This window comes from Mandrillus leucophaeus, unplaced genomic scaffold (genome assembly GCF_000951045.1).
Source record: "Mandrillus leucophaeus isolate KB7577 unplaced genomic scaffold, Mleu.le_1.0 Scaffold65, whole genome shotgun sequence".
Taxonomy (NCBI): domain Eukaryota; kingdom Metazoa; phylum Chordata; class Mammalia; order Primates; family Cercopithecidae; genus Mandrillus; species Mandrillus leucophaeus.
In genome coordinates, this window is record NW_012107030.1 from 6937424 (window position 1) to 6963259 (window position 25836).

At 44.9% G+C, this 25836-nt stretch overlaps 1 protein-coding gene across 2 annotated transcripts in view; it reads left to right on the plus strand.

The window, feature by feature from the left end:
* Nucleotides 1–25836, plus strand: part of GFRA1 (GDNF family receptor alpha 1) — a 220692-nt gene that overhangs the window by 184072 nt on the left and 10784 nt on the right. For both annotated transcript variants that reach the window (XM_012001135.1, XM_012001134.1), the window contains 3 exons: nt 2553–2662; nt 5478–5612; nt 9340–9521. In XM_012001135.1, the coding sequence (XP_011856525.1) occupies nt 2553–2662; nt 5478–5612; nt 9340–9521 (427 nt within the window). The remainder of the gene's footprint in view (nt 1–2552; nt 2663–5477; nt 5613–9339; nt 9522–25836) is intronic.

Genomic DNA, 25836 nt, shown 5'->3' on the forward strand with positions numbered 1-25836 from the left:
AAGAACAACACAAAGCCCTGATGTATAGTGTTTGCTGGTTACTGTGGTGTAAATCCCCCCACCATGGCCACTCTCAAGCTGCCACTGCACTGTTATTAACCAACCTGCAAAATTCCTGAAATTGTACCAGTTCACCAGTGATGAGCTGGCCCCAGCATAGCACTGTATAAACTTCTGACTTCAGTGTTTCCATCTGTAACATGTGAATCCTATAATGTGAGCATCCTGTCTCCAAGTATAGCTGCCAGGGGGAGGTGGTCAAATGTGATGAAACGTGGAAATGTTAGTGTTTTAACAGCGCCGCATGCGCTCACCCTTACATCAAAACTCTCTTCCCATCCACTGGCTGTGTGTCATAAGGCCAGGATATGTGCCGATGATCTCTCAAAAAGCCGCCTGTCCAGAGTTCTGCTCAGAGCAGTATATTTTGTTTTATCCTCCCAATCGGGGCTATGCTTTCTGCAGCAGACTGACTCAATTAGCCTTTCATTCCAGAGTCCAATTGTGAGTCAATTCCGAGGTTGTTAAGCAAAATGAGTCTGGTGGCATTAGTCTCTCACTGAAGGACAGTAATCCTCATCACAGTGTTGTTCAGTTAATAGTCTGCTGGAGAGACTGTGAGAAACAGGAGATGTGGAGAAGGAGCGACCTTTTGTCTGTCTCTGGGGGACAAGCCGGGAGCATGGGACTGCCAGGTCAGAGAGCTGTTCAGCAGCCAGGTTGTGTGAAGAACCGGAGCCCCAGCTGCCTGAACCTGCAGTTGGCCTTTGCAAAGTTAGAAACCCAGTGCCACTAGATCATTAACTTTCATGACCAGGAAAATTCTTTTGAAATTAACACTCAATCCAAGCTGGATGCCATTGGTGCCAGTTGAGTAAGCCCGAGCCATCTTTAGGGATTTCCTCTGAAAAATAAATCCTTTAGCCAGGCTACAGAAAATAGGCAGGTTTTATATCTTTCAGTGTGTTCCATTAAAGTCAGGAAACACCAGCAAGGCACGGACCGTGGTTGCTACTCAGGCGCATACACATGCGCACACCCCAGCTACATTCGGAGGATTTTGCCAAGGCACTTAGCTTCAGCACATGGCCATTTGGGGAGCCTTATACAGGAGCTCTCTGAGGGAGTGTCAGGTGCTGTGCAAAGGAAATGAAGCAGACCTCCAGCATCTGCCCCGGGCATTCACCACAATGGAGTCAGGCCCCCAGAACATAGAGAGCACAGAAGATAGGCTCAGATAGGGAAGCTTGGGCAAGCCTCGTTTACAAGGATTCAAGGAGAGAACCCCACACAAACATGGCTTTGCAGCGTACTGTGGACTTGGATAATTTCATCAGGTCTTTGAATGCCCTTTCTAGTTAAAATTGCAGGAGATGGATGTGTAACGTGCTTCCTGTGGGCCTCTTAGAAACCTCTGTGATCCCTACACATCCTACCCATCTTGGTTCCACCCAACCAAGCTTGTTTATGTCATACACAGCGTGCCAAGAAAACACAGCCTCTTAGGTGGAAAGAAGTAAAACAGCTCTGGGTGTGTCGACATCCAATTCTGGGGTGAACTAAAGACAGAAGAAAACTGAGACAGCCTCCCATTGTCTCCCATAATTGCCAGATAATTTAAATTCTTGTGAAGTCCATTGTGTTCTTCCATAGAAACAGAGCAGTTGTCTGCAGAGATGACCTCAGAGGTGGCCCAGCTCTCATTCAGGATTTCTCCAACAATATCCTCTTCAGACTGAAAAACAGCCAGTTGGCCACAAAGAGCCCTCTTCTCCCCAGGCCAGCGTGTCTGCGGCTTCTGTCGCCTTCTGGGCCGCTGCATCTTCACTGCCACCCAGGGCTTCTGTGTGGACTGCGCCGGCCCCTGGAGAGATTCCAACGTGCAGGCAGCTGTTGCATCTTGCAGCGGCCTCTCCAGGCACAGCCTTGACCACAGGCCCACCCGCCCAGAGCAAGCCTCTCTGTCCCTCTTTCCTTCCCCTTCTGTTCCCCAAAGGCAGGCTCCTCCTCAGTGCCACTCGGCTGGAATAAATCACTACCCCTGGGCTGGTGGATGAGAGGTGACTTACAAGACAGAAACACACATTCTTAAAGCCAGTAGGAATTAGAGGAGCAGATGGGCTGTAGGATCCTATTTTGACGCCAGGGACATGTTTCTGTATAAAGTAAATATTTTCCCAGTGTGGATCTCCGGTGAGTGTGTGAAGAAGCATATTTCCTAAAGATGCAAATAAGTCTAGTCAGAAATAAATATTGAATGGAAACTTCAAAGCCTCTAGATTCCTCCAGTTATAGGCCCTGAAGACTTCTATCTGAATAAACAGAGACACACAGGTGAGCGAGGGCTGGGGAAAGGGACATTAGGTGGTTGAATGAGAAAGGATGCCAACAGTTTCTTAGCTCACATTTTCTATGTATTTTGTGTGTATGTGTGTGTGCGCGTGTGCAGAGAAAGGCATATCAACAAAGGAATAAAGAAAACATGTCTGTCCAGAGGCTTAGGATGTTTTAAAGCACATTTCCACCCCCCCACCCTTTTTTTCCTATTGTAGATCTCGCCTTGCGGATTTTTTTACCAACTGCCAGCCAGAGTCAAGGTCTGTCAGCAGCTGTCTAAAGGAAAACTACGCTGACTGCCTCCTCGCCTACTCCGGGCTTATTGGTAAGATCCGGGAGAAGCAGGATGGGAGAAGAGTGTGGTTTGCAAATACCTGTGTTCTTTCCATTGCACCCTGCTGATGTCTGCAGAAGTGAAAATCTCACAGTAACGTCTGGGCTGGGGTTTGGCTGTTAAATCCTTGAGGACATGCCTGTAAAAAAAAAAAAAAAGAAGAAGAAGAAAAGAAAAAAATGAGATAATGGATGCGCGAAAGGCAGAGGCAGGAAGCGGGGATTATTAAGGAGTGGGGAGGCTATGAGTGCTCAGATGGGCGAGGCGTCTCAGTTGGGAAACTGACCACGCAGAACAAAAGCAGAGAAAAAAGCGCTTGGTTATGGAAGAAGAAAGTGAGTCAAACAAAGTTAATTGAATTAGGGAACTTTGGAGAAAGAGAAGTCATTTAGGGTGGGGAAATCAAAAAGGCTGTTTCCCAGAAACAGCCCTTTGGAAATAAAAACCCTAAATACAGGGGCCCTGCTTACTGTTAATGTTCTTGGTAATTCAACTCCCAGTGCACAGAGGGTGATTTAGGCTAAATTTTTTTTCCTGAAAACAGACATAGCAGAAACAGTATTTTCTGTCTTTCAAGACCCAAGGCTTTAGAAGAACCATGTTCTCAGCATTCCGAGCAGTGTGGTTACACATGACCACCGTGAGAAACAGAAGGGAAGCAAACTTGGACCCCTGGATACCAGGGCTGTCAGGGGGAAAGGCAGGTGTCCCAGGTACCAGGGACAGCAGAAGCCTTGGTGGCAGGGCTCATCTCAACTGGCATTTGAGAAGGAACACAAAGTGAAGGCTATGGAAGGGTGAGGAAAATCACAGTTGTCAGAAGCACAATGGCTCAGCCAGGGTGTGTGTTCCTGCCGGCTGTCTGTGTCAGGGTCACACACGTCACCAGCAGGAAGAACCTACCCTGAGAATGACAGCACAGACTACATTCTTTGTCACCAGAGCATCTTCAGCAGGCAGCTTTGGGAAAATCAACAACAGTACTTAATGCAGGGATAGGACAGGTTCCTGGTACACTCTTTACTCCCAACTTTTTGGAAGGATACCTGCCCTGCTGTGGGTAATAGCTTTCCCCAGATTCCCAAGTATTTTCTATTTTTATTGATTGGGCCAATGAGTGTACCTTCCTTAAGCCAATACTCCAAACTTGCATTCACTCTCTCCTTTTCCTGAGTAAGTTAATCTCTACTAGGGATTACTTACCAACTATGGAATTGCAGAAATAACAAAAGTAGTCAAAGCATTCTCATTGTAAAAAGTGTTTTTAAAATACAGAGAAGCCCACAGAAGAAAATGTTGAGCATCTCCAACTCAACTCTAGCTGCATCTGGTAACAGTGTCTACATCTTATAGATGTAAGATGTAATAAGTGGTCAGTAATCCGCAGGATATATTTGGTTCGCAAACAGAAAAGCAATTTTTTTCCAAGCTCCTGTAAGTCAACGGATGTAGTCCCTGTTAACACTTAAGTCAGTGCCCTTCCCAGATGTACCTGCTCCTTAACCCCTTTAGGAGGGGCCAAGGCCAGGTACTGCCAGCATTTCCGTGAAGTTATTCCTAGACTTGGCAAACCCTTACACACCTAAGGATGGTGAATGGAGGGCCCAATGGCAGAGGCAATGCATTGCATAGACCAAAATGTCTTTTTCTCTTGGGTCTGGATCTCTTTCTCCAACTTCTTTCTGTACAAGTCTTATTCCTACTTCTTCCATATATGCCAGGGGTCCGCCGTGGCACCAGGCATATCCAATGGCCTTAACCTCCTCCCCTAGTGTTTAGGGTACCAGTTCCTTTCTCAATCAAAGTTAGGAGTTCCCTGTATGCAGTAGGTTAAAATGTTCATCCCAAGGTATCATGCGGTATTATTTAGTTTAAATCAGTAAAGAATATAGGGCAAAGACGGTATGCCCTTTACTCAGAGAAGTTTAGAACAAAATTATTTTTCTGTTTGTGATCCAAATACACCCTGCGGACTATTGACCACCTATTACTTCTTACATCCAGAAAATATATGAAAACAAAAGCCTTCTTGTCATCAGTGGGCATTGCCTGGTGTCAGCCACCCAGGAGAAGACAGTTGGTTTGGATTACGTATAAATGCTTTGTGTGTTTGCGCCAGTGTAGAACTCATCAGAAATATCATGACAAGATGTAGGCAGGAGGGACCACCCAGCATTTCTGTTAGCACCATTGAGAGTCCACAGGCAAGACTCTAGGGGCCCTTGGCTTAGAGAATTTCCATTGTTTGTTTCCAGTTTTTTTCACAATGTGGAAGACTTTATTTAGATCAGTTGAGAAGACCCCATATATACGTATATACATTCAGGGTGCGGGCTAACCACTAGGAAGCTTCTAGCTTCCCTATGTCACTCTAAAGAAACCATTTGCTTCTGGGAGAAGTGGACTCAAAGTCCTAAACAAAATTGTTTAAGATATGTAAACCAGCTGTATCTATTTATGAAGATTAATGACATTTTCAAGAAAATGCAAGGGATTTGGCAACTCATGCATTCTCTAAGTTAATTCTTTCCTACTCCACAGCATCCATACCATTTGTGCACAAAAGAATACCCTAAGTGCAGCTCAAGGAGTTCTGTTATAATTTTTAAAGTAAATGTGTAAATTATTTTATGTGCTCAAGATAAATTGCCGAGAAAATGCACTGCTTAACATAATTTCCCACTCAGCAAACACAATGTTTGTAATTATCCACGGTGCATCCGCCGTCAGAGGAATATTGGTTTCTTTTTAGGCTCTGGAAAAGTATCATGGTACACAATAAATTGACTTGTTTTTATTCTTTTAGGCACAGTCATGACCCCTAACTACATAGACTCCAGTAGCCTCAGTGTGGCCCCATGGTGTGACTGCAGCAACAGTGGGAACGACCTAGAAGAGTGCATGAAATTTTTGAATTTCTTCAAGGACAATACATGTCTTAGTGAGTTTGTAAAAAAAAAAGAAACAAATGAGGAAATGCGCTTTCTTCTCTGAGCTCCAGCTGTACCTCTTGTACCTTGTCCCTGTACCTCTTGTTTCTTGTGCCTGCTTCCTCTCTCTGTCTGTCTCTCTCTCTTTCCTCTTAGTCACTGATGGTAAATCCAGCTCCTTTTGTGGCCACCCCGTGTCATGCAGCAGGGAACCCAGCAAGTGATGAACTGGGTGCCTCTAAGACTGTGAATCCAAAGGCCTGAGAGAGCAAGAGATTCAAATAACTGAGGGTACATTATGTGGGAAAGAACGCTTCTACCCGCAGATCAAATTTTGATCTTGGCAGCCTGCGGAGAGTCTGTTCCAAAGGTTCTTGAAACCTGGGCGGAATATACAATGTGAGAAGCTCAGACAAATTAGATGGGGATAGGCCTCCAAGGACTCTCTGAGAAAAATTAGAATGTTAACATCAATAGCCCCTTGGATGCTCAGGGCTGGCTCAGAGGAGAAGCAACAATTCTTGAGTAGGATAAACTGGCGATGCAGGCAGGAGGCTCGGGATGCCCGTTATCTCTGGAGGTGAGATAAGCACTGGGGAGGAGGGAGGGGGCTCCTGCTTGAAAGCAGGATCAGTTCTTATTGCAATGTCCTTTAGGCAGTTTGGAAACATGTTTCCCAAAGGGACAGGGATAGAGAGAAATGGTCGGATGCGAACAATGGGCATTCATCAAACTCCAAAAGCACAGTGCCAGGACTCACATATATCCACCCAGATGTGCACGCCCTAGGTGATGATCCAGCTGAGATACTTGAAAATTTCAACCCACTCTGTGGCAGTTACCATTTATTGGGTATCTTCTGCGTGTTCAAACTCACTCTATAGTGAGTGTAAAATATACATTCTCATTTACTATAATCTACACAAGAGTTCTCATAGACATAGGTGGTTTTATCCTGCCATACAGCTGAGTAGAGCCTGGTAATTCACATAGGCCATGCATGCCACAGTTAGGATCCAAAGTGCGATTCCTTTTGCAGTCCCCTGTGTCCTAAGAACTTTGTTCACCCCAATGTTGAAGAGCCTGTTGGATGAGAACATAGGCCTGAACTTCAGGAACCAGGTCAGTCTGACTTCCTGGTGGGAGGGGTGGACTAAGTTTATAGGAATCAAGGCTCAGCCACCCACCCCTCTGAGAGCCCTGTCTTCAAGTGACAGTTTCTCCATGATGCTTGGTTGGTAGCTATAATTTACTATGCACACACACACAAAAAAAGCTTTTGAGTGTTACTCTAAAACTTCCTTATCATTTACTTTGTTGAAAGTCATTTGCTTACTAGGCACTTCAAATAATGTGGCTGTAGTCAATTGCTTTGGTCCTCTTAAAAATAAAACAAGCTTTTGGATTCTTAAGTGAAATTCACACCCACAAAAGTAGTGTCAAGTGTCAAGTAAGGAAACCTTCATTACGACATTGGGGCATACCAAGGAATCACAACTTGGACCTCTTGTTTGGTCTTGACCGAAAATGTGTGTGTGTGTGTGTGTGTGTGTGTGTGTGTGTGTGTGTGTGTGTATTTCCTCTTTCACATCCCACAGTCTTCTGGCAGAATGCAAGTTTTAACGAAGATAAAGCAATGACGATGGAGGTCAGTCTAGGGAAAGATTTTGCTCACACTGGCTGGAAAACTTCTCCTTCACAGGGAAATTAAAGTTGTTCCTGCTGTATAACCTTTTTGATGAAGGAGAGAATAGTCTGATATCTCATTGTTAATGACTTTTCAATAAAAATAAATGCATTTTGTCTGCATCAGGGGCCAAAGACAGCCAGAATTTTCCACAGTCATTCCATTTCCACTGTGACTAGATGGGGCACAGAGCCCCAAAGACACAGGGCCATCAGTTCAATCTCTTGCAACTAGAAGGAATTGCAATTTGTAGATTCCAGCCCAAATGTAGAAACTTAATTCTACTTCCTTCAGATTAAGCCTAACCTCTCCCAGATTTTCCTGTCATGAACACAACTCTAGCCAATTGTTTATTTCTAGTCTGGGGGAGGAAACAGTTGTTTTTAAGCCATGTGCATGACAGATGTATGGGGAAGAGACAAATGGGATGGAGCTGAGGTTAGATATCAGTGGCCTTCACTGAGGTCTTTATTCAGATGGCACCTTCACCAGAAGGCCTTCCTGGATCCGTTTATGTAAGTACCAACTCCCTCTCCCCACTCACTGCTTCTGGTGCTCCCTTGCTTCATTTTCTCCAAGCATTTCTCACTGCCTAATGTATTATATATTTCACTTATTTGCCTGCACAATCAGAATGTGATCTCCATGAGGGCATGGACTTTTATCTTTTGTTGCTATTGTTGTTCACTGCTGTGTGCCCCATGCATAGTTCAGTGCCTGGCACTTAGTAGATATTCTGTTAACATTTGAATGAATGAATGAAGGAAGGAAGGAATGAGCAAGTAAACAACTGAACCGCTGATTTGGCAAGGCAAACACACTGGGAAAAGCACAGGTAGTTGCAAGAAACTGTGAGTCTCTTGAATCTACATGTTTTAAGCAACAGCAAGGGTAGCAGTGGTAGTTCTTCTGGGCATTAAGGGAACTGGTCCCTGTGCGCCTCTTTCTCTGCCTCACACTCACCAGTTAAGCCATGGAACATAGCTGGGAGCATAAAAAGCATTTACATTAATTTGAAGCTATTTCTTACAGCCCCCAAAAACGTAAAGGTGCAGAAAACAAGCTTCCAATTTACTGAACTTAAAGGATAACAATTTTAGAACAAAATGTAACTTCTAAGAGGAAGATTAGGCTTAAATTATTCTGTCTTGTATATCGAAAAATGTCAACTAAGAGTCATATATTAACAATTTGCACATTCAGGTCCCAAATGGAGGAGTTTGATTTTATTATACAATGAATATGAAATTTAAAAAAAATCCTAAATCCAGGCCAAATCCCCAAAGACCTGATTAGAAACTGTTTTTTATTCATTTTGGGGAGGGGAACAACACACAACCAATTTACTCTTGCCATAAAAACAATCTAATCCTATGAAATTGTAATAAGCTTTTAAAGTTTTACATTTTAACCTTTTCATTTAAGCAGGGCTGCTTCTACCTAATTATGCAGATTTTGTTTGGAAGACTGGAGCAGAAAAGGAAAAAATAATCTCACTTAAATGTTTACTAGATATTGATGAGATTTGGGGTAGATTTTTTTTTTTAAGAAACTGGTTCCATTTTGCCTGCCATATTAATGGGAATGCCATTGAATTGCCTCAGTTTCGTGATTAGGATTTTTTTAAAAAAGCACTAGTTTCCTTTTAATATAGAATATTGAGAGAGCACAAGAATTTTCTTGGAAAATAGGACAGTTATGATCCCAAGTAACAGTACTGAGTCTGAGTTGCAAAGGGCTTGACTGATAGATATTTCAGGGCAAGGATCTTGCTCAGCATCTGGCACATAAATAGGAACATAATAAATATTTGTTGCATTCTGAGCATAGCTAAGTGTCCAGCTCAGGGTTTAATGACTGAATTGATTTTTGAACACCTGACCCCAAAGACTGGCTCTCAGTACGTATAGGGCAAATGGATGGATGCATTTTGTTCAGAAAAGTCCAATGCTATAATCAGAATTTCTAGTGTGCCTCTCTGGCTGTGTATATCCTGTCTGTTACATTTGCTGCTTGACTTTGAAATTGGATTTCCTCCTGTTTTACTGCAGAAAATGCAATTCAAGCCTTTGGCAATGGCTCCGATGTGACTGTGTGGCAGCCAGCCCTCCCAGTACAGACCACCACTGCCACTACCACCACTGCCTTCCGGATCAAGAACAAGCCCCTGGGGCCAGCAGGGTCTGAGAATGAAATTCCCACTCACGTTTTGCCACCGTGTGCAAATTTACAGGTGAGAAATGCGTCCCGATTCCTTGTTAGGGCTCCCTTCCTGGTGTGGGGGAAACACGGGCAGACTCATTTTCCGAAGTGTATGCAGAGATAGATGACAAATGGTGCTCAGGTTTGAGTCTTAAAACTGCATTTTAAACACAGCCAGTGAAGATTGTGATGTGTCTTAGAGTGGAGAGAAAGTCAGACTATGGAACTGACTCTGTCATTTACTGGGAGTGTGGCTTGTTTCTGGCTCTACTTTCTTTACCTATAAAACGAGCGCTCTGGGGAGATGCGTCTCTGAAGTTTTTGTGCGTGGGGTTGTCAAGTTGGCTTGGTTACATATTTATTATGCTGATTCTGTGTTCTCTGCAAAGCAGCGGCATAATAAAATGAAAGGAGCTCTTGAGTTTGACATCACCACATGGCATGGAGTATTTAACTGTCTCTAAAGGTAAACCAGAGACAGTGTTGCTGGTTAACTCCCATGCAGAACGCTTGATGGGCTGGTTCTTCAGAAGCAAAAGCAAGTGCTCTTTGGCAGTAGGAGGAGCCGCGAGGAGGCACAAGCTGCCCTGCAAACTCCCGCATGTGGACACAGTCCAGTGAGAATGGTCAAGAACATTCTTTGGGGTTAATCCAGGTCTGCGAGGGCAGAACCACAGCAAGATAGAAGTGGTGATTTCCTGTCTTCAGTCAAAAGCAGAGTCTTTATCCTGCCTTTTTATTGATTTTTCATAGTAATGAGTACTCAGCTATTTGGCAAGACATTTCTTATTTGTGTGTTCACAGGGTACCCTCACAGTCTTTACCCCTTTGAGTGTTATCCTCCTGACGACTGCAGGAGAGATGCTATCACTCTAGTATTGTAGCTTCTTTGGTTTGAGGACACAGGGGATCAGAGAAGGATCACTCTTGCTCAAGTCTGCAGAGCTAATGCATCACAGAGCCAGCACTGGGAACCCAGGAGCCTCATTCTTTCCATGATTTTTCCTGTATTTTGAGGGCAATGGTGACCACATGGTGACTTCTGCCTCCCGCTATGCTACAGAAGGGGATGTTTGGTGGCCTTTGTGCCAAGCACTGTGCTGTCGCCTCATGCTCATCACTGGAGCACATCGAGGCCCCCAGCCCCCATCAAGGGTCAGCCTCACTAGAATTCTCACAAGATGCCTTCTTTCACCAAATATCACCTTGACCTACAACCCACTTAATTCCCTAGAAAGTGTCGGAAGCTGGTTTTGATTTCCTTGGTATCTTAAGACCCCTCTTCATCTTGGATGTCCTCCATGCCATTCATCTGAGCTTGTGTGTCCTTTGTCCTCCTGGTTCTCCACCCCAGACACACAGTCTCAGAGACACTCACACACACAAAACACTAAGGAGAGGCCGATAAGGAAATGGCACAGCCCAAGGTCAACCAGATGTGCTTCATACTTCTAAAGCATTTCCTGGGCATGTACTCTCTCCAAAGCACTGTGCAGAGAAAGCCAGAGCCAGGAGGAGCTCTGGGAAATACTATGGCATGGCATTGCTCCATCCTGCAGTGAGGCCCTGAGTTTCAGAGCAGGGAAGTGATGTGTTCAGAGTCCTCCAGCGAGTTGAAGGCAGGCCTAGGGCCAGGCAGCGAACAGGGTCTCTTCTCCATCTCCAGCGGGTGCTCTGTACCCTGCTTTCTCCTAGGTCAGCTTTCCAAGCTACTTGGGCCCATTCAGATTCTGGTGTCAGTAAAGACAAGTGGCCAGGTGAGGGGCAGGGTCCTATTATCATAAGGTGATCATAGGAAGCCAGCAGTGGTTTCTGGAAAGAAAAAGCAAGTTCTGGCTACCACAAAACCAGCTTCTTTTCTGCACATGTCTCAGTGCACAGAGGGTGACTGCAGAGGCAGCGTTCAGTGTTCAGCCTGAACTTAATAAACACAGTGTTCAGTGTTTATTAAGTCCCTTCTCTGTTTTAGAAACTTTGTGGAGACAGGCATTCAAAAACAAAAGTTGCCTTGTCAGTAAACTTAGAATACCGGGTGAGATGCAACTTGTCCACATTTTTGGAAGTTAAGAGACAACATCTCAGAATAGTCATCACTGGAAACTCCATGAAATTGGAGTTTCCCACATGAGAGGAGAGGGGTCTGTCAGCCATAGGAGGTGTTCTCTTCCACACCGCCCGCCCCTACCCCACCGCCCAAATCCTAGCTCCTAACTTGAGCTCCCTATGGTACAGTGCAGTACATGGCTTGGCCACATAGATAGCCAAGGTTTTGCCCCTAACACAGATCTGTCCAGACACCTTTCCCTGCAAGGAGGATCTGTACTGCCTCAGGGTTGTCCCAGCAACATCAGGGAACACAGGAGCTCTATTCCCCAGAAACCATGCCTTTCCTTTCCTGTTAGTGATAGGAACTCTGCTTTCTAAACAGAAGGACAAAAGTAAAATTAGGAGTTTGTGACTGCCTGGCCAACATGGTAAAATCCTGTCTCTACTAAAAATACAAAAATTAGCTGGGCATGGTGGTGCACGCCTGTAATCCCAGCTACTAGGGAGGCTGAGGCAAGAGAATCCCTTGAACCCTGGAGGCAGAGGTTGCAGTGAGCCGTGATCATGCCGCTGCACTCTAGCCTGGGTGACAGAGCAAGACTGTGTATCAAAACAAAAACAGAACAAAAAGTAAAGCATGACGTTTATCTCTGGGCTGCTGTTTACTCCTTGGCAGAGGGGGACATGAAGACTTGGGGCTGTCGAGGAACAAAGGGTGGCTCTAACCACACTTCACTTCCCTGTTATACGCACCATCTCCACATGTCCTGGAGCTAAACAGCATTTCACTCCCAGGGAGCCCTTAGGGTTCCATGGAACCTCACTTTGACTCCTAAGGTGATGACCTGCATGAGCCCCTTTTTGCACAAATGAGGCAGGGAATAAGGGATAAGGGCAGGGGAGGCAGCCAAGTCTGTTTCAGACCCTGCTCTTGTCCTCACCAGTATGGTAGCCTCTGAAAGCGTGCTAACCTCTCCAAGCCTCAGCTTCCTCATCTACAAAGCACATATATGGCTTAGCTGCTGGAGTTAGGATTCAGTGGAGCAGAGTGAATGTTCCAGAATGGTGCTTTATGAATGTCACATGCAATTTGGTGTCTGATCCCAAGTCAGTGGCCACTTAGTCCCTTTATAACAGATGGAAGGTGGTGCTGTGCTTCCTTGGGGGCGGGTGTTGGGTGTGTGCTAGGGACATTGGTGGGCGGTTACACTAACAGGTGTGTAGTTTATTTTATTTTTCAAAACCTTCTGTGTGCTTTGCCCTCTGTACTCCTCACAGCAGCCCCGTGAGTCAGGTGTGGCAGACATCCTTGCCTTTTACAAATGGAGCAACTGAGGCAGGGAGAGGTTTGTGACATATCCAGGATCACAGAGTAATTCTGTAGCAGACCAAGATTTCTAACTTTGAGGCCAAGGCACTTTTGCCTTGCTCCATGACCCCTGGACAACTGGGATTCTTTCTATGGATGAAGAACAGACAGCAGGGAAGAAGGAAAGAATAAGAAAGGAGAAGCTGGTTTTAGGAGCACCACACGTCCTAGTTCCTCCTGAGGTTCACTAATGCAAATAAGGGGGACAGAGGCAAAGTTCTGACTTCAGACTGGGTTTCTTTCTTCATGCCTCAATTCCAGGAGACAGTATAGGGGAAGGACTGAAAGTTTGCGAGTAACATTTTTGCAGCTGCTGATTTTCTAGGGTGACCTCTATGAAGAATGGTTGAAAGGATCATCTGTGGCTAGAGGATCGGGGGAATGAGAGAGTGATGAGTGAAGGGCCTTCATCCCGAGAACATGGTCCCTCCAGCTGATTTAGGATTCTTGCCTGGGTGGAGGGCTCCCAGGAGACTCATTCTCCCCATCTGACCCTCCTCTGCCTGCATGGCCGTCTCCAGATGATTTACCATTTGCTGGAGAGGAGGGAGGGGGTCCTAGAAATATCTTAGAATGGCGTTTGTCCCAGCCACATGTGTCATTACTCAGAATAGAACTGACTTTAACCAGCTTGGGATCCATTGGTAACAGATTCAGAGAAAGTCAACTATCTTTGGCAGCTCTAAAGTTCACTTCCCTTGAGAAGCGCCCTCTTGTAATATTTTAAAATATACAATAATATGAGAAAACTCTTGGGGACTTGAGTTTCAGTCTTAACATTTGAGATAGATTTCCCCCTTGGAAGGGAAGAAACACGAATAAACATTTTCGAAAGTCTGCTCTGAAGTGTAATTATCAACAAACCAAACGCAGTTCTGTTTGGGGAACTAGGTGGCTTTGGATGTGGAGAATACAGGACGCATCCATGGTTCCTATGAAAGGCTCTGCTTTAAAAAAGGAAAGTTGATTGATTAGTATAAAATGTTACAGAAATGTCCAAGTGCTAACCCCCTGAGGTGATAAAATACCGGGTTTTGGGTAACCCGCCAAGCTCCCATGTCAGGATTAATTGGCAGTCATATTACTGACAAGCATAGCACAGGCTGTGCCATTGTTGGCCTGTTCCTTCAACTTGTACGAAATGGTCATATGGAAAACAAAGAAACATTAATAATCCTACCAATTACTTCATCTTCCGTGCACTGGAGTGGTCTGGTAGCTGGAAAAAGCTCAGGATATTTAAACCAAATGGACTGTGTATGTGTGTGTGACTTATTTAAAGTAATATCTTTGGAGCATTAGAAAAATTTTCTATTTTGCATCACTGTACACTGACTGCTTAACTCTGGTGGCTTACAGTGAAGACGTCTTAATGTGGTGTTGGTCAACCTCTGATTTCTGTGGTCAAATAGAGTAACAAGGATTGGGAGCTACAGCCTTGGGACTCCGGCCCCCTGAGAAGGTTTCACTGCCTCTATCCCCCTTTGCCCCTGGAAATGCTGTGACAGACCATAGGGCACACGCTCAGCCCCAGGGCGAGCAGGGTAGGTGAGGATAGCTGTGGGCAGTTGGCAGGGGCTCCAGTAAACAGCACTAACCACATTCAAAGTTAGATAATTTTTTTGTGAGTCACCTAAAACACATCTGTGGGTGAGACATGGAGGACCAGTGTGACAGAGCTCATCCTGGTGGGACTTTTAAAACAGTATTCTAGAAAGAAACCACAAAGCAGCTCACCCAATCATGAAAGAGATGAAGGGTTCATGTGGATAATCTTCGAAAGCATGCTTCTTGTTAAAATCAAGGGCATGCAGAGGGCAGCTGCCCTGCCCCCCCACCACTCCACCAGTAGCTGCCTGGTCTTCTCTGGCCGTCAGACCATGCTAGCCCTAAGGGGTTCAGAGTAGAGACACCGCGGGCCCCTCTTTGTGCGGGGTGAGGGCAGAGGCCTGGGGGATGGGCATCCCCCTGGAGCAGAGAACCTGCCACATTCACTGGATTTCAGCCTAGGTCCACTCCTTCCCAGCCTCCCAGCAAAGCCTCAGTACATTTCCTTCTCTCCCCAGAGTCGTGTCAAGCTTAGAAAACAGGTACTTGTAGGATGCAGCCTAATGTTTGCAGAGTGGCAGGAGGGATGGAGGGCAGACCTAATCTGTTTAACTCCTAATCTGCATTCGAATATTGAAAATAATCTATATTTAGATGGTCCCTTCCACCCTCTCCCCACGGCCCCAGTACTTCCTCAGAGCCAAAGTCCATTTGTTCCAGATGGGGCCAGACCAGACCAGACATGATTTCAAAACTCTTCTTTGTGAGGGTCAACCCCCAAAGTCTAGATGCGGCGGGAAGGCGATTATCCAAGCCTACCAAATACCCAGGACTCCACTGGCTGTGACCAAGTGAAAATTTTAAGTGTCGAGTTTTAAAAGGAAAGCTGCCAATGGGCGTTCTGTAAATCATTTGTGCCAGCAGACTGACCCCATTATGTCAGCTAATCCTGGAAATACAGGAGGTAAATTTCAATCTTCTAGCACGGAGCACTTAATCAATATTCTAAATGTTTTTCTTGCAATTTATGCTAGCAGAGCAATGGGGTGCTTTGGCGGCCCGTTAATCTTCCACCAGAGAAGAGACACTTGAGAGCCAGTCCAGGGTGCTGAGATTTTGCACAGGGTGATAGACCGGGAGGAGAGCAGGCCTGGGAAGATGGAAGCGAGGAAAGAGAGGTGCTTATTTCCACATCAAACTCCAGGAAGGGGGTTAACCCCCTCTCCTTACCCCTCCCCTCCAAGTAGGGTGAAGCAACCCTGAGAGCATTTCTTCTGCACTTTCCTTTTCACCCATGGTTGACAGTCTAAGAGTTGGTTTTCCAGGAAAAGCTTCAGCTTTGGAGTTAGTTGGACCTGAGTAAGAATCCTGGCTCACCTTCTGTGGCTCCATGACCATTGCTTGGTTTTTACCCTGAATCTCTGCTGTAAAACACCACTGAGCTCTTGGTTTTTTGTGAGGAATAAAGAACAGTGCAAGTATGCAAAGAGCCCAGGCACAACAATGGGCTGACCCTTGGCACGGGGGGAAGCGGCCTCCACTATTGACATGGTTGGTGAGATGCATTAGAGATTTTGACACAGGATGCTGGGGCCAGAAAGGAAGAGCTGCTCTCAGGAGCGGGGATGGGGGCAGGGCACAGAGGAAGAAAGATGGAGCTCTTTAGATTGTATTGTGCCTTCTTAATTCATAAGAAGGGTTTGAGGCCGGGTGCGGTGGCTCATGCCTGTAATCCCAGCACTTTGGGAAGCCAAGGCGGGCGGATCACCTGAGGCCAGGAGTTTGAGACCAGCCTGACCAACATGGAGAAACCCCCTCTCTACTAAAAATACAAAATTAGCCAGCATGGTGGCACATGCCTGTAATCCCAGCTACTCAGGAAGCTGAGCCAGGAGAATTGCTTGAACCCAGGAGGCGAAGGTTGCGGTGAGCCAAGATCGCACCATTGCACTCCATCCAGCCTGGGCAGCAAGAGCAAAACTCCGTCTCAAAAAAAAAAGGTTTAAGCTGAATGATATCCTGCCAGTTCTAAGATGTGGTCTTGGTAGAAAGTCCCAGGGAGGAGGGGAAGGGGGAGAATGTTCTTTGGACACCAGACTAAGAAGGAAGGGAAACCAGAGGCAATAAAAAAAGGACTAGGTCTTGAGGGATTAGAACTGATCCAAATTCCGTCTCTCCGTGCATCTCCTGGGAGCTTCATCTGACTAATCTGCTTCTTGGAGCTGTGACTTGGAGCTGCCACTCTGGTCAGATCTTGGTCCAGCCTGGTGACCAGAGTGGAACTGGCTGCCAGGGTCCCTGCCACATCTTTTTAACCAGTGCCGACATTGGGAAGAGGTGATGTAGTTGTTAACAGGAAACATTCTTGGTTGCAGAGAAGACAGTATTTGAGAACTAGCCCTGCCTCTTAGCCTCAAAGCCCAGGACTTTGCAGTCTTTGCCATATCTGCACTCCACTGATCCTATTATTTGCTCCATCTTTATCTTTAAATTCAATTATGAGCTATACTTATTTATATGCACATCACTGCCTTTGAGACTCATCTGAAGCTGTTACTAACATATGTGAAAGCATGAGTTCAATGTGCTTTCTCTATATTAAAATCAATATATAAATATTAAAATTAAAACCATAAAAAAGTTTGCATGCTACCTAAAATGATGTCATGTACCACCCGCAGTCCCCAAGCCCCACTTTGGAAAACATTATAAACCATCTAATCCTATGACAGATCCCAGAACAATTCGCTTTGATAACTTAGGTCACCCCAGCTTTTTATGGCCAGGCATTAATAAAGCAAATGCGTACACAGTGCCTCCCCTGAGTAATCCTCACAGTAACCTCAGAAGGTCAGTACTATTATCATTCCCATTTTTCAGACAAGAGACCCGAGGCACAGAGATACTTGATCAGAAGAGGAGCAAGAGCAAAGCAACGTTCCTCCCCGCCCCCTGTTATAAATGGCTACACCGTATTGCCGAAACCAGAGCACTTTAAACATTGTGTTTCTGGGTAACATTATGCATCGCTATAGATTAAATCAGTCCCTAAATTCTTGTTGAACATCTGGCAGACTGAAGTGTCAGATTGGTTCATAAATGAGCATAAAGAAAAGTAATGATGCCTATTCTGACACCAACTGGTAGACCGCAGTACAACTCAATTCCGAGCTAACCTCTCAGGGTGTGTCAGACTCCACAGGTTATGGGCGTGGTCCACAATAAGACGGCCCTTGCTTCAGATGCCAGCCACACTTCGGGGTTCCCAGGCCACCTGCACTTCTGACCAACTAGTTACAAATTCAGGGGTTCCCATGACCCCCTCAAGTTCATTTCACTAGAATGATTCACAGAAATCAGGAAAGTGCTACAAAACCTAGGATTACAGCTTTATGATCAGGGTACAGATCAGAACTAGCTAGATGAAGAGATGCCTAGGGCAAGGTCTTGGGCGGGGGGTTCTCCAATGGAGAACTTCTCTGCCTTCTCCCCGTGGAATTAGGGCTTGTCACCCCCTTGCCGCATTAATGTGTTTGCTGCCCAGGAGCTCAGTTTCCAAAGTTTTTGTTAGAGTTTTATTAAGTAGGCACTATTGATTGAATCATTGACCATATGACTGGCAGTCATCAGCCCTCCTCCCCAAACCATGGGGATCAGGAGGTCAGGCTGACCTACTGTGGCTCAGAGTCTCAACCTGTGACCCATGGTTGGTCTTTGTGGTAACCTGACCTAATCCTGAGTCATCCCATTACTTGGACACTCAGGTGTGATCCGGAGAACTCGTGAATAATAGGCACTCCTAGCACTCAAGAAATTCCAAGGATTTAGAAGTCATCTCTCAGGAACCAAGGACAAAAGCCAGTCAAATTCTTAATTATGCAACAATGCCTCATCAGAGTTGGTTGTTTTAAAATATACTTTTGATTCTAGAGATGCACTGTGAAACTTCTTCTTTTATTTTTTAAATGTTTTATTTTCATCGGTTTTTTGGAAACAGGTTGTATTTGGTTACATGAGTAAGTTCTTTAGTGGTGATTTGTGAGATTTTGGTGCACCCATCACCAAGCAGTATACACTGAACTCCATTTGTAGCACTGTGAAACTTCTCATAAGGTAGCTGGAGTTGAAATTTTGCACTCTACCACTTAGTAGCCATTAAACTTTGGGCAAATTTTTAACTTTTCTGCCTCAATTTCCTCATCTTTAACATGGAGATGACAGTAGAAGAGCTTCCTGGGGTGTTTGCTGATTAAATGTGTTTGTGAGTGTAAAGCATGCTCAGAATGGTGCCCAGCTCAAAAGTGGTACTATGTAAATTTTTATTAGTTGTAAGTTTCAAGGGGCTTTCGGCCCAGCAATTGGGTATGTCCCACCTTCAGTGTCAGAGAAGTGCTGAAGGATCAGGTTGGGTTATGGGACTCAGGAGGCATTGCTTTATGGGGCCTGTTTTCCAGTAGGCTTTCTGGTCTTCGTGACCTGTGGAGCTCCAGTGTGTGGAGTGGAACATGTTATGGATAAGACAAAGGATGAGGTCTTGTTAGAGTGGGGGTTTTGAAATGGAGTTTGGAGATAGATACTTCTCCATGGGAAGTCACTTGCTTTCCCTGGTATTCTCTGCTGAACGTGGGCTGCACGCCCCTATGCCAACCCTGTTGATTTCAGGGAGGATTGTTTAGTAACCTCTTGGCTATGAGTTGAACAGTTCCTCCAGACCAGGCTTCCTTGACATTGGTGCTATTGACATTTTGGTCTCCATAATTGTTACAGGGGGCTGTCCTGTGCATTGCTGGGTATTTAGCAGCATCCCTGGCCTCTACCTTCCAGATGCCAGTAGCACCTTACCTCAACTATGACAGCCAAAAATGTCCTTCTAACATTGCCAAATGTCTCCAGGGGGCAGAAGCGTACCTGCTTGACAATCACTGCCCAAAGCAAAGGGTGCCTCAGAGATCCCCTTTTCCTTTACACTAACAAAGAAAATGGGGGGCGTTTGAGAATCCTCATGTTTCTTCCTCCTTATGTGGCAAGGAGCATAGGAAGATATAAGTGTAAACTGGTGCATTGGACCAAATCTTTCCTAGGTAGTGTAGGCAGGGACAAGGAAGGGAAGCAGTGGTTACTACTTGTCTTCGTCCATCTGGGCTGTCATAACAAAATACTGTAGACTGGGTGGCTTAAGCCACAGAAATTTATATTGTATAGCTCTGGAGGCTGGCAAGTTCAAGGTCAAGGTGTGGGCAGATTGCGTTCCCAGTGAGGGCTCTCTTCCAGGTTGCAGATGGCCATCTTCTGCTGCATCTCACATGGAGGAGAGAAAGAGCTCTGGTGTCTCATCCTCACACCATCACCTTCTGGTGTTTTTATGTATCCAGAACGCTGGATGATGACCCTGCAGAGAACATCTCAGAGGAAACTTTTGCCCAACGACCCTAGTGGATGGAAGTGTTGTGCCAAACCATGGTCAGGCTTCTCACACATGGCTTTGAGGACAGAGAAGCTTTAAGAGGGGTGGAATTGAATGGGATTAGAAAACTAGCATCAGACATGTCAACACTGAGCCCATAGCACAGGCATGGAATCTAAATGACTGTAGCAACATGGATACCATTGCCTGGGCGTTTTATCTGAGAGAATGGTCTTGGGGCTGCATGTTATTTGTGGTGTTTGGTTTATGGTGTTTGTGACGTTTTCATCGTCTCTGTGTGATACAGACTGTTTTCTAGCACCCGCTGTTGTTTTTGTCACATAGAAAAAATCCAAACCTTGGCTATACCCAGCGTTTTCTCTGCGTAATGGTCTCCTGCTCTGGCTGAGTTTATTTCCCCACTCTGGGAGGAATGAACTGTTGGGGGATCTTCCCTTAGCAGAAGTGTTAAGCTGCAGGGCCCCTCACCCAGACTACTTCCTTCTGGGCCCTCCTGGAAGCTTCATCACAGAGCTCTGGATCAGGCTGCCAAGTGGTCCCAGGCCCTGTGTGGTGAACCTGCTGCTCCCAGCATGGACAGGCTACCAGTGACCTCCTTGGACTTCATCTTCTTGGCTCCAAGCGCCAGCAGAGGAGCTTAGAGGGAAGCTGAATTCCAGAATCCACCCACGTCAGCCTTGGGAGGAAAGAGACTGTTGTAAAAACACCGTTTGTAATAACTGCTTATAGAGCAGTTATTCAAAGCCCTTCAGCCAAGAAAGTGCTTGAATTCAGAGCTCAGAATTGGGTATTACCCTGTTAAGGCTGCCATACAAGCCAGCATGCTCAACTACATTTTCAATTGTGTATTCAACTTGTTTGGAAATGGACGCATGCAGGGTATAACTGGTACAAAAAAATAGGAATTTAATCTTGGGGGCCAGGCCTCATGATAGGTATGTATGTGTGGCACCCTACATCATAGGTATCATACATGTAAGTGGCAGCTACTTAGTAACTACGCATTTTGCATTTACAAAATCTCACTCATGGGGAGACCTTAAGGGAAAACAGTGCTGTTACTGCAAGCCTTTTCTTGATCCCCGGGTCCCTCCTAAGTGTCCCTTGTGCAGACTTTAAAACAGGAGGCTGAGTCTTAGTCCTGTGGTTGCAGGAACTTGGCAAAAGGCAGCTCCCATGGAGGACAAGCTGTCCCGCCCAGCCTGCAGACATCAGGTGCTGGGCTGCCTTGCTGAAGCAGCTGTTATCAGATTGCCAGCTTCTGCAAACTTAATTCAAAAAATGATTTCTTTGTGATTGGCATGTTTGCATTGTCGCAAACTTTGGTTCAACATATTGTTAGAATACATAATACTGTAATTTAAGATTATTTTATCAGCAGTAAAGGGTTTTATAATTCATTTTAAAAGTTGTAATGGGCTTGAGCATCTTCAGTATAGTTTAATAATACAGCATTTTATAGCTGGCTGTAAAATTTCAGATTACGGTTTTAGCAATTGTGCAATTCTATTTTATAGTTTAATAATTGTTCAAATGAAGGAGAGTGTAAAGTTCCTAAAAACCAATTTAATGACTTAGAAAAATAGCTTTTATCAAAATCTATTGCACACCTTTAATGAACCCAGATGTCACCTTTTCAACAAAGGCAGGTCATGGGATCTATTTTTCTCTGCAGCAATGTAGCCAGATGCCCTCTCAATTAAGCACATGCAGTGCAGTATCTCTAAATTATAATTTTTCTCTTTTTAAAAACTCTTTTATCCCTAATCTCCTGTAGCTAGAATAAGCCTATTTTCCAAGCACTAGGTGAACACCAGTGAGGCCAGGAGAACTCCAGCTTAAACAGGCGATAAATTGGTTCTCTCCAGAGAAGATTTTCATTTTACAGATGGCCTCTTGATCACACTGCCTGAACCCCAGCTCCTAACTCTTGTAAAGTCTCTTATGAATGCCTCCAAATAACTCATAGTTTACTATTCTATAAAGTGAATAGCAGAAAGGCAGCCCTACCTGATCATTTAATTATATATTCTCGTTACTAGTAATACAAGTGTTATCATATATTATAGCATCTGGGAGAAGGCATGATCTCATTGTCATTGGAATTATAGTTCATGTTATTTATATTTCTGGAATTTGCCATGGGTATATTTTCAGGCAACAAAAGCCAGTGAAAGAGGTGGCCCAAGGATACAAACACAGTTATCACATAGCTTAGGGAGCACATCATGGGGTATTAGGTCCCAGGACCCTTGGATACAGTGTGATTATTGAGTGAACCAGCTCTGGCTCTGGCTCAGAGCCTGTGTCTGCTACACAGAAATGGAAAAGGTCAAAGGAAGTCCCATGTGGCTGGGCTGTTTCCTCTCTCTCTGAAGTGCAGTCTGGTGACCCGGGATTCACAGCCCATTACCACTCTGCTATAAGCAGTGGTACCTTTATGTGAACGAAGGGCAGGCTGATTTTGAACTCTCCACCTGGTAAATACTTTGAGAAGAGGTCACCTGCAGCGCCTAGAACCCCTTTGTCCTATCACCCTGAAATGACCCAGGCTTCCTTTTTTCTGTTTCTCATTCAGTTCTGTAGTCGTCTGACCCATCTTTGTCAGCTTGGCTCCAGGCTGTTTCTGTGGAAATTTGGTGTTCCTTGGGAACAATGTAAAGCTGTCCGTGCCTGTCATTTGGATATCTTTTGGTAGGTTTCAGTCATCTCAGCCAAGATGCCACAACTGGAAGACATTCTTGCTGCCTACAGACAGGCGTTAGCTCTGGGCTTCAGCTGTTGTCTCCTCTCACTGCTCGCCCCAGAACAGCCCAGTACTATGTTATAGTACCCCAGTACTATGTTATAGTACCCCAGTACTATGTTAGTACTATGTAATGGACAGCATTTAGTGATTTGTGTTCCCATGGAGAATGGAGGCAATACCATCCTTTGTTTTGCTCCAGTCCGACACTCACTTTAAGATAATAGAGCTCAAGCAAACTACAGCATCAATTGTACTGATGCCTGACAAGTGATCACGCAAAGAAGTACAGGGTGGTTAGTTTCCAATGTTGATTTTTTTAAGAAAAGGAGGCTGTTGTACTTAGGAGAAGATACTGAAGGGCCAGGCCTCTTGCTACAATAAAATTCAAACCCTGTGCGGGCTAAGATGGAGAGTAGCTTAATCTCTTTGGTCCTTGGATTTATCACCTAAAATATGAGAATGATAAATGCTACTGCCTAGGAGTGTTATAATTATTAAACAAATTAAAATCCTTCATCACAGTAACTCAGCCTCCAGGACAGTAACTATTTATACCATTATTTTATTCTCTTGGGTGGTCTTTGCTGATGATGACATAGGAGGAGCCCGTGCTGAGGTGGCATCCAGTGACCTTTACCCCAAAATTCATCTGAGAAGTGAACTTGAGCATCATATATGTGTACTACCTTGCAAAAATAGACCAATTGTTTGATCACCCATTATTTGATCACCCATTTATGATGTCTCCTCCTAAGCACTTTTTTTTTTAAACCACTATTCTCAAAAAATGAGAAAGACTTAGAGAGGGGATGGGAAGACAAGGTCCTCCTCAGTGCATTATGGGAAAAGCCATTAGGCCACCTGCACCTGTGGTCCAGAGGGCAGTGAGGCCAGCCCATCAGAAGGACAGTAATTCAACCCTTGGACAATTGCTTAACCCAATTGCTGGGTAATAAACATGCTTAATAAAAAGGAATAGGACGTCTGCACCGTCTTAGCTATAAATATGCTTCTTGTTCTGGGTAACCTGTGAGAATACCTCTGAGCACACTTAGATCACATACTATAAATAAATCCAATTTCTTATATCCCCTACTGACCTTTTATCCTTAGGACTTCCAGCCAACCATGTTCCCCTGAATAATAGGTTCTGCCTGTTCTTGAACCATGGAACTCCCTTATGTGGAAGCAAACAACCCTGGTTCTCTTATTGGGAAAAATTCAACCAAGAGCATCCCTCCTCTCTGCCCCTTATATTTCAAACCCAAGGAAATGAGACTGTCTAGAGAGAAAACTCAAGACGGTAGACATTGAGTTGACATTTTGGGAGTTTTCCCCAGGGTGGCTGTCCCCTGCCTGCCCCTCCGCTGTAGAGACCTCGGAGAGGCACTCACCACTGGCGTCTTGGAGGAGCAGAAGCCTCCTGGCTTGGCTTGACCTCTGACTTCCTCCAGAAACTGCATTTGCAGAAGTTGCTCCTGGTTTCTGGGATGAAGCTTGGGAGGACACCCTTGGGCTCTGTATTCCTTTTCAGACTCTGTTGATTCTGTGCTGCCTGAGCTGTCTCTGTCCATGCTGGCTGTGTGAGCCTGGGCTTATGACTGCACCACTCAGAACCTTCCTTAGCTGTCACCAGGATAATGAGCTGTTTCTGAGGGTTGATGTAAGATCTGGGAGATAATGAACAGTGTATCTAGCATGGAGTCAATACGCATTGATTTTTAGAGTCAGAGTGACTGGGTTCAAATCTCAGCACAGCCTCTTCAAGCTGTGGAAACCTGAGCAAGTCATCACCTCTCGGAACCCCTGTTCCTGACCCATATAAAAGGGGAGTGCCCCCCTCAGAAAGAAAGTTGTTTCAGTGATGGGTGTGTTTGCTAAAAGGCAGATGGGATCATCATCAGTGAAGGCTGTTTGTGATAGTAATGGTCACAGTCATCATCACTATTCATCTACTTGGTTTTCCTATACTTTTGAGAATATTTTTCTCTAAAAGCACATATTCTAAAAAATTTTTAAAGGTTTTTTGCTTTTACCTTGTTTTTTTGCAACACCAACCATGTTCCATCTTCTGAACCAGAGGATGAACAAAAGCCCCTGGTCCGTTATGTCTCCAAACCGTGGTGTTTTATATCAAACCTTAGTTACCACCATAAGTCACAGAGCCATTACGGGGCCGCACTCAGCTGCACATAAATGCACAGGAGAATGAGAGCCTTAATAAATATTATCTGATGGTGATGAGGATGCGTGTCTGATGAGATAGGCTTCATGCACTTCTCATCAGGGACAACAATGAATCTTTTCTGTTGCTCTTGCACATTTGCATTCCCAACTGCACATTCTGAGAAAACAAATGTTTCATTTTAGGGCCGTCCCTCCTAGTTGCTTCATACCATTAATGCTGAATGTTCGCTATACAAAACAGCCATCCTCACCCCAAACCACAACGTCTTCAAAATGTCTTTCACACATTTTGTCATTGTCTTATTGTTAATTGCGCATAATTTTCTAAAATAGAGCTCATAATTGCTTCTTGTCTGAATATTTTACTAATCAAGCAAGTTAACCATGAATGAAAACAAACAGTTCTCTAATGTATTTCTGCAACCTGTGTTTGCCCCAGCATGGGTAAAAGCAAAAGAGATGTAAGGTGATCCTGTGAAGGTATGAAAAGAAGAAGTAAGCCCAGCCAGGGCCCCCTGTGAAGCTCCATGCTGTAGACAGAGTCTGCACGCAGCACTCCTTGCCATCTTGCCATTAGTGTTAAATTACAAGTGCAAAGCTGCAGGCATCCTTTTATGGTGCGCTGGAGACTGACAGGGAAGCCCGAGGGAATGCTTAGCTAATGGAGGACTGTTGATATATCTTACTGGACTGTGTCTCTTTCATTGCATTCATTTTCAAATCTGAGGAATCACAGATGATCACAAGCCGGTTCTCTTCAATACAATGTTCACAAGCCCAATTAGCGTGAGGTTTTGCATTTTTCCCACTTTTGCCTTGATCAAAGAATGACCATCAACCACAGAGAGGCTAAGAGAAACTTGAATTTTGAAAGGACTTCCATCTAGAGTATCACATTAGGTTTTTGCAACCCTGTGATTTAGACAGTCAGGCAGGAATGATTGGAATCATGGATGATGGTTGGAAAGCTAGGACTAGGAACCTTGTAACCTGTGCTTTTTTTTTTTTTTTTTTTTTTTTTT